The sequence below is a fragment of the Morone saxatilis genome, unplaced genomic scaffold (assembly GCF_004916995.1).
Source record: "Morone saxatilis isolate NCDOM2014 unplaced genomic scaffold, NCSU_SB_2.0 Contig7, whole genome shotgun sequence".
Taxonomy (NCBI): Eukaryota; Metazoa; Chordata; class Actinopteri; family Moronidae; genus Morone; species Morone saxatilis.
This window is the reverse complement of record NW_023340246.1, coordinates 10286577-10295465: the sequence shown is the minus strand read 5'-3', so window position 1 is coordinate 10295465 and position 8889 is coordinate 10286577. Positions and strand designations below refer to the sequence as shown.

The following is an 8889-nucleotide window of genomic DNA, read 5'->3' as shown; positions in this document are numbered from 1 at the left end:
CATCTCCCATGTGATCGACTTCCAGGGAATTAGTGGCTCAGAAAGACCATTCAGACCATAAAGTCACATATAACATTCAACAACATATTACTGTATTTTACACAGCAAAGAAAATATGTATTTATTTACTTTGTATATCATAAAGAATGATAAAATGGCAGTAATGTCACTTCGTGATGAAAGCCTTTAATTCTCAGTCACAATGAAAGCTTTACTGTCATGGATTTATCTGCTCCATGCTTCTTGTCTCCCCCGTCTCTGCCTCCACTTTCAGTTCAAGGCTTATCCAGCAGATGGCAGTGTGTTTCTGTGGCTACTGAGCAGAACTGGAGAAATTGTAGTGCATCTTCAAGCCCAATTCACGTTCACACTGTATTTTGATAATATCCAAAATATTCCACACTGTGACCACATTTTCTATACCTGTACATTATGCGGGCAACCAGCAATTAATTTTATTTATACATTTTTGGATTTAATTGGATAGGACAGCTAAAGATTGACAGGAAAGGAGGGAAAAAGAGAGAGGATGACACACAGCAAAGGTTGGGCTCAAACCCATGGGCGCTGCAGTTCGGACTCAGTCCTGGTACATGGGGGACCAGCTCTAGCAGGTGAGCTATAGGGCACCCTGGGCAGCAGCAAGTAACTGTGTTTACCCTCTCCATAAGCTAAGACTAGTGGACTATAATGAGGAAGATGATGATGGTAAAAACTACTATGGCAGTAGTTAAATGTAAGTAATAACCATGCATAGACACAAAGAGCAGATTTTAATGTCTGTCTCACATATAACACATGCAGGTTTTTCATTCATTTTAGATAAATAGCAGCTCCAAAAGAGGTTATCAGGATTTTCTCTTTCTGAAGAACACTTTGTAGAGGCTTTAAAAAGTAATGAATAATTTCCCCAATTATATTTCTGTTGATTAACCTTGTGAGGACATTTTAAAGGAACTTCTCAGACCAACAAACCATTGGCTAGACAAGTCCAGAAAGTTAAAACGTTTATGGGTTTCCACGGACACCTTCCCTGCAGTCGTCTTATAATGTAAATCTTTGTGGCTGCAAAATTCTTTTTCACTTTACCTTCTTCCCTGGAAGCTAGAGGACAGAGGTCACCCACACAATAACCCCCTGGATCTGTTAGACATTCAGTGTCCTCCTTAAAGACACCCCAGCAGACTCAATTAACCATGGACACAACCTTGAACTCCAGTAGAAGGACATTCTCCCTCATCAACACACCACCCAGCTGTAATCTTATAGAACACAATGTATGTCATTCCTGCTTTAATTATCATCCATGTTGCTTTTGTATCAAAATCAATGCTCCTCTTGTGCAATATAGAGCTGCTGAGATGAATTGGGTTCATTAATATCGTTTGACCTGCAATAGCCTTATCAATCAATAATTTGCCTGCAAACAGATCCAGTCCACACACACAATTGGACGTCACCATCATCGTTGCTGACGCATGTACCAGGGTAAAGTCCACTCTACACTAATGTGGGACATTGTATAATGGAAATGGTCAGTAGCTCAAACCCCTTTCAACCAGGACTAGTAAATGATTACCATTTGATCTTCATTCTTTACATTTTTAGTTTATTATCTAACTTTGTGTGCTTTTTTTCTGTGGCCACTGATACACTGGCAATGTCTAGACAAGATTATGTAAAAACAAAAAAAATGTGCATATTTAAGACAAAAGAAAAACTAATAAAATTAAGCCCTTTCATGTACATGTAGTCCATTTATAAATGATCAAAAACACAGTTATAAGGTGTAATAAAGTTAAACTTTTATTGCAAACCAAACATGGTCACATAAATCTTAAACAATTTTACAATTTACAGTACATTTAACATGAATTGTTACATATACATATTTAAGCATACCTTTAGTCATTTTTTGTTCAATATACATTAAAACTAGTACACATGACTCCAAATATACAAACAAACTTAAATACCATCAAACTGCATTACAGCAATATTAAAATGGAATGTTCAGTTCCGATGTCGTCAGCTCGGCTGAAGGCCGCCGTTACATTATTGTGAGGCAAATGGAAGACTACGTGAGGGGGACACGGTTGGCAAGCAGAACTACACAAACACTTCTGAACACATCACTCTCTTTCTCACCTAGCAGCAGTGCTCTCTCTTTCTCTCTCTCGACCAGCATTACCATTATCGTTTTATGTGCAAATGAAGATATAAAACATCGTTTGAGTTCCTACGTCTCACACGTTAAAGACAGGTGTATTAATTCAGAGCTACATCGTTCCTCTCTGGTGACTTCAAAAAACAGCTCCTCCCACCTGCAGTCAGGTGTGGAGTGGAGACATTAAGGTTGACACAGACAAAACCCAAAAGAGTTCTGATGGAGAGAAAAAAATAAAGGCACATTTGAGAGAAAAAATAAAACCTCCCTCTCTGTAACATTCAGCTTAAAATAACTCCCTTTTTCAAACACATGGAAAGTAGATGAGAAGAAACTAAAGCACCAAAATGAATGTCATCTCCAAGCTACTCAGTCAAACTCAACAGGTAGGGCCCCCGTGGGTGGTTGGACAGAATCTCAAAAGGAAGGGGGGAAGATGTTTGGCTACATAGAAGAAGATGAAAATCCCTTTCAGGACTGGTACAGTACGGTCCAGCCTTCCTCTTTGGAGAAAAGATGGAAGTTGGTGTGTGTGCTTGTCAGTTGTGGCTTTAGGGTCGAGGTGGGCTTTTAAGCTGCCTGAGCTATGTGCAAATGACCTCCACTACCGGGTAAGAGATGGGAAATTAAAGGCTGCAACGCGTTTGTGTCTGTTGTGGAAGGTTGAAGAATTTGTGCGTTGGTACATCAGAGTAAGATGGTGGATTTCAACTCCAATCAGTCATTTCATTATGGCATCCTCAAGTCTTCTTAAATGCATTCAAGAGTTGGAGAGATTATGGCAAGTACACGTGTATAAATTCTTTGCAGATGCAGAGTTGTTGCAGGGGTTGGCTTTAGAAAAATCCATCACCCTGATAGGAAACGTAAGGTGGGGTCAAGATGCAAGTCCATGGACACGCCACGGCTCATTTCCTGTAAGATTGAATTGGTTCAATCCGTATTGAGTGCCTGTGTTTAAATCCTATAGGTAGGAGTCCATAGATGGGGCGTAAGAGAAGCCCACAAAGGCCTCGGCAGCCTCTTTGATGCTGGCCGTGACGAGCGCGCTGTCTGGGGAACAGCCAATGGAGCTAGGCACCGGCTCATCTGTGAACTCTGGATCAAAATGCCGCAGGTCATTGGGTCCCGTCTGGAGGAAGGAGGGAAGGAGAGGGGAGACAAGCAGAGATTAGTCAAGCTGTAATAGTCAAAATAGCTTTTCCATAATTGGAAATGTTTTAATTCATAGGGAGGATGTTCCATGCTCTTGATCTAGTTATGTAAATGTAAATCCTGTCTTTGTGGACTTTTGCTACTATACTATATACTATATCCATCATCAGCACTTATTGTAGAATCAAAAAGGAACATACCACGTTGGGGTTGAATGGAGGGGTGATCTTCTTGGCATTGAGGTCATCCCAGTTGATGGGGGAGAAAAATATGTGGTTCTTAATTTCAATCTGTGAAGAGACACAAATGAAGAATAATTAAATGATGTCCTTTAACACACACAAGGTGGCAATACGCATACAGATACACACATACGATCATACGACCAAACACTTACAAAGTCCTCTGCGCAGCCCAGCCTCTTGGTTTGGTCCTTCTGCAGCAGGCCCTCCAGCAGGTGTCTGGCTGCGTTGGAAATGTTAGGTTTCAGCTGCAGCGGCTTGTTGAGGATGTTGTCATACATCTCTGCTGTGTTACGGCTGTAGAACGGAGGCTGGGGAGGGACAAAAAAAGAGCTGATTAACATCTTGGCAACAACAAGGAGCAAGAAATCCACATGACCAACACTGATAGTATCATTTGAAATCATGCATAGATTCAGGTACAAACACATGGTGCACAACTGAGATAAGAATTCTATCTTTGCTATTCACAGTGGACAGTATAACAAAAGCATAGTAGCATTCAACAATATATTATATAATATATAAAATATATGTATATTTACTATACAATGATGTCAGGTGAAAGTGAATGTTACTCACCAGGCCATAGAGCATCTCATAGAGAACAGCTCCTAAACACCACCAGTCTACCGTTCTGTCATACGGCTGCTTGTGTAGAACCTCAGGAGCTAAATACTTTAAAGAGAGAAAGATGAGGAGAAGACGTAAGTCACTGAATATTACAGAGAGCTGTCAAAGGGAGTTCTGAATCAGCGGGTATTGTGTCCTTACCTCTGGCGTACCGCAGAAGGTCGACGTGGTCCCTTTGGGTTCGATGTTCTCCTTGCACAGGCCGAAATCTGTAAGAATGATGTGTCCCTGTGAGTCCAGCAGGATGTTCTCTGGCTTCAGGTCTCTGTAGACAATGTTGAGGGAGTGGAGGTAGCCCAGAGCACTGGCGATCTCTGCCGCGTAGAACCTGGCTCTTGGCTCGAGGAAGCAGCGCTCTCTCTGTAGATGGTAGAACAACTGGAAGAGGGCGAAAACAAGGAAAAAACAGAACAAATGTTATTGCAAAAAAGTAACAAAACATTTAATATCTTGATTATGTCATTTAATATCTACAAAATCCCATGAGCAGAGGTAGGAAATTAGAAGGAGAAAGGCAGACAGTAAAAAGGCAGATACAGAGACAGAAAGGAAACCGGATGGGAGGAAATAAGAGGCAGGAAGGCGAGAACTTAAAAAGTTTGACAAGAGAAGACAGATGAAATGAGGGCTAAAGGTGGAGTGAGAGATCAGCGGGAATGAGGGAAAAAGAGGGGAAGAAAAGAGAAAGGGGAGAAGGAGAGTAAATGCATCCTGTTTCCTCATGAGGCCCATATTTAATCAGCACTGTCTTTGCTCGTCCAACAATCACAGGAAATTAGCTCGATTAGACACACACTGAGTCTGAATGGCGCTGCTAAATTTGGCCCCCGAGTCTCTCCTGCTGTCCCAGCCCACCCCGTGATTTCCTGAGAGGTGTTTCCTTTAGAGAAATAAAGACAGAAAAAAAGAAGGAGAGCGGCAGCTTCTGCTTTGCTTCTCATGACAGGATATCCCCTCTGTCTGTCTGTGTTTCTGCCTCGTCTTTATCTCTGATTCTGGCGCTATAATAAATCCTCTAAAAAAACGTCTGTCTCTTCCCTCCTTCCTCCAACTATATCCATCTTTAAAATTCCATCCTACCCTATTCATTCATCTTTAGCTCCTTCTTTAAATAGCCCAGCTGCTCCCTTCTCCTCAATCATCTCTGCTTCAAATCCCAGCCAGTAACTCACCTCTCCTCCGTTGATGTAGTCCAAGATGAAGTAGAGCTTGTCCGCTGTTTGGAAAGAGTAGTGCAGGCCCACCAAGAACGGGTGCTTGACATTCTTTAGCAGCACATTCCTCTCTGACATGATGTGTTTCTCCTGAGGAATACAAAGAGCAGGGGTTTAGCGAGGTTGACGAGAAGACCCCTTTTGTTGTGTACTTTCGTTTTTTTCTAATTGAAGGCACGTCTGCATGTGTTTCCATACTTTCTTTATATTTTCTGCTCACTATGTGTATTGTTATGCACCAAAACACAACCTCCTGCAAGAAACCTGACTCTGTAGTGAAGTGAAGTGCATTTACCTCCTTCTTCTTGAGGATGGCCTTTTTCTGTAAGACTTTGACTGCGTAAAACTGGTCATCTGTACGATGGCGTGCGAGCAGCACCTTGCCGAAGCTGCCCTTGCCGATCACCTTGAGGAAGTGGAAGTCACTTGGTTTGGCCGATGGGTTTGAGGACGGACCAAGGTTTATCTGTTGGGATGGACTGGGCTGTGAGAGGGGGAGCAAGGGAGAAAGGGAGTTAGAGCCGTGGTATGAGCCACAAAATGGACAGTAAACATGTAAACAGAAGGTGTGTGCGTATCCCTGCATATGGCACAATGTAAACAAAGGAAGTTGAATGCAAATGTACTTACAGGAGGAGAGGGGTTTGCATTCATGAGCTCAGCATCCTGAGGGGGACTCAAGTTCAGAATAGACTGAACGTCAGGACTGAAAAACACAAAGAGTTCAAACTTAGTTAATCTAATAACAAAGCATGTTTGCATTATTTTATGTGAACCAGTTGATCATGGGAGTCACAAAGTTTCCCCAGAGGACAGATAACTGGCATTTCTGGTTGTGTTGCCCAATGTTTTGTCCTCCAGTGAATTCAGAACAATAACATGAGTCAGATGGTACTCACTGCTTGCAGGCGTAGGAGTTTGTGGCAAGCCTCTGAATGAAGTCGTTCAGCCCCATCTTCCTCTGTTTCATAAAAGCTGCAATGAGAGAGAAAAACCAAAAATAAAGTTTAGATTTTGAAATAAAAAGCAAAAACATGTCCATCCATGTCATGAAGAATCAGCTTAAAAATATCCAGCCATGATTCCATACCGGTGACTAATGCCACTAGTCCTCTAGATTTCGAGTAAGTCAGGACAGGCTGTTCTGTTTCTGTTTTGATCGTCATGATGTGATGAGTTGAACTGTAGCTCTGCACTCATCAACTGCCCAAACGCAAAATATAATCTACCTTGCTTTTGGCTCTTGTTTTATAACAGGCCGAGGAGGAGGGAGGGAGGGAGGCAGGGAGGGAGGAGCTGCCCCACACACACACCCACACCCCCTGGTGGGCGTGATCCTGTGCAAACATCTCATTCTGCTAAGTGGAGCGTGAGAAGACGATCGATCCCGTTCTCGACCAATCAGAGGCCGTTGCGCTCCCAACGCGTCATAGCCGCGCCTCAAAATGCGCTTGCGTCAAAAACATCAGAAAAAAGGAAGAAAAAAAGTTCTTTACCACCACTCACTATTTGCACACATGTTTGTGCAACACCATAGCAACTTTGCTTAACATCCCATGTGTCACAGGAGAACAGCAGCACGTCAGCGCAAAAAACCAAATCCTATAGGCTAATGACATCCAGATGTGTCCACTGAGAAGCATATGGTGCCATTTAATGTTCCAGGGGTGCAGAATGAACGCCAGATTGAATACATAGGCGAACATGAGGTGAAACTGCTCAAGAGAGTTCTTGAGATTCGGGATTAGTCTCCAAGATCCTTGTTGAAACAGTGTACCCTTGCCCCCCATCTAACCCCCCCACCCCCCCGTTTTGCAGCTTGGTCCTGTACAAATAATCTGATAGCCTCTCAACTGGGCCTATCAGCTTCACTGTTTGGCTGCTTCTCAATTAAAACGGCCGGGAGTGACGCAGGTTCCCTCGGTGTACAAAAGACGAGAGGGAGAGCCTGAGCCGAGGGAGGCCCCGTGCCAAGAAAAAAGCCGCTGGTAGTGGAAAAGTACAGACGGAGAAACTCCTGAATACTTCCAGCTCAGACGGGGGGGAAAAAAAGGCAGAAAGAGATCAGACCCACACTCTGTTTTAACCTACCGGTAAACCTCTCGGAAGCGACCAAAACACTTCATTGTGGTGATCAGAATGAAATAATGAGGGAAACAAATGCCAGTTTGCGCTGCGTTTCGTGCGCTGGCACACAGACAGGCTCAGTCAGGCACAGTTATGTAAGTCACCTGGTTCAAGTTTTACCTACACCCCTGAGTGGAATGAAATTATGCAAGACTATCACCTATGAAGGCCAAACTCAACTGATTTTGCATATCGATCACGGTGCATAAAAAGGGAAACATACAGACTAATCCAAATTTAAGTACAGCAGTTTTGTTTTTGTTTTAACAGCGTATAGAAACAAACCCAAGATGTAACAATGTAAGTAATCAACGGCAACTTTACTGCACAATACAAACAATTACAAGTCATTTAATAAGTCTTGCGTAAAAACACAAAAAGCTGTATAATTTCACGTGTCTTAATTGCCTGTTCTACATCCAAAAAACCCCACATCAGACACAGTTTCCATAGAAAACAAACAAACCTTTGAGATCTGAAGGAGCTCTCATTTTGCTGCCTGCAGCGCAAGAGTTCAACAAGTTGCAAAAGTAGAGTTGCCAAGCTGTCGCTGGCACTTTTAACAGACCCCCTATCAGCCAGGAGTTTCCATAGATAACGGCATCATAAATCCAGGTCACTGGATTATGTTATAGGGTGAATGGAGCGCCCCCCAAGTATGTCTGCCAATGCTTTCTTCCCCACCACAGACACACACACACACACACACACAGAAAGTTGGCTGGGAGCTTTAGCTTTACAAGAGAAACTATAAATATCACAATATGCTGGTAAACGCAGACATGGCATTACGTCCCACAATCATATTATTATCGATCTGCAGTTTTCTACAGCGCTATTAAAGGAATATCATACAGATATCTGTCGATTGGAGAAACCCATCTCTGGGTCTTCCAAACCAACATGCAGACTACTTACACGTCAAAGCGGTCGTTTTGTCTTTCATAGGGATGCTTTATTTTCCGAATCACAACAAGCAGATAGGCTATAGGCTCCTCGGCAGGCAGGTAATCGAACTACACCGCATTCCTCGTCTTGGAGACTTTCATCCAGAAGTTTTTTTCTTTTTTTCCTTTCTTTTCAGGGCGGAGACGTCCCGCCTCTATTTCCTTCCACTCTACAGTTGTGTGTTTCATGCATGGTTGCATGAGTTTTCCTCAGGGCGGGGGGTGTAGGCTGTGCTGCCTTCAAAGGCTCCTCATAGGCTCCTACTTTTGAGGTCATTGAAAATATAGACTTAACTTTTATTTCACTACAAAATGAACAAAAGTAATGTATTTATTTATTCTTATTTATTTAGTTTTATTTTTGCAGCTACTTTCCCCTGTAACTAAATCGATAAAAATGTATA

At 42.6% G+C, this 8889-nt stretch overlaps 1 protein-coding gene across 3 annotated transcripts; it reads right to left on the bottom strand.

Annotated features, from left to right (window-relative positions):
• Positions 1-1783: 1783 nt before the first annotated feature.
• Positions 1784-8672, bottom strand: LOC118340497 (serine/threonine-protein kinase Sgk1). Of its 3 annotated transcripts, none has more exons than XM_035678516.1 (10): positions 8457-8672; positions 6311-6386; positions 6042-6117; positions 5707-5895; positions 5370-5501; positions 4339-4575; positions 4147-4242; positions 3720-3875; positions 3523-3612; positions 1784-3299 (listed from the first exon to the last, which is right to left on the bottom strand). In XM_035678516.1, exons 1-10 carry the CDS (start codon positions 8482-8484, stop codon positions 3132-3134), a joined length of 1248 nt encoding a protein of 415 aa, XP_035534409.1. In that variant the 5' UTR covers positions 8485-8672; the 3' UTR covers positions 1784-3131. The 3 variants fall into 3 exon arrangements, with proteins under 3 accessions (XP_035534409.1, XP_035534410.1, XP_035534408.1); XM_035678517.1 differs by lacking the exon at positions 8457-8672 and adding an exon at positions 8005-8205; XM_035678515.1 differs by lacking the exon at positions 8457-8672 and adding an exon at positions 6502-6663.
• Positions 8673-8889: the final 217 nt, after the last annotated feature.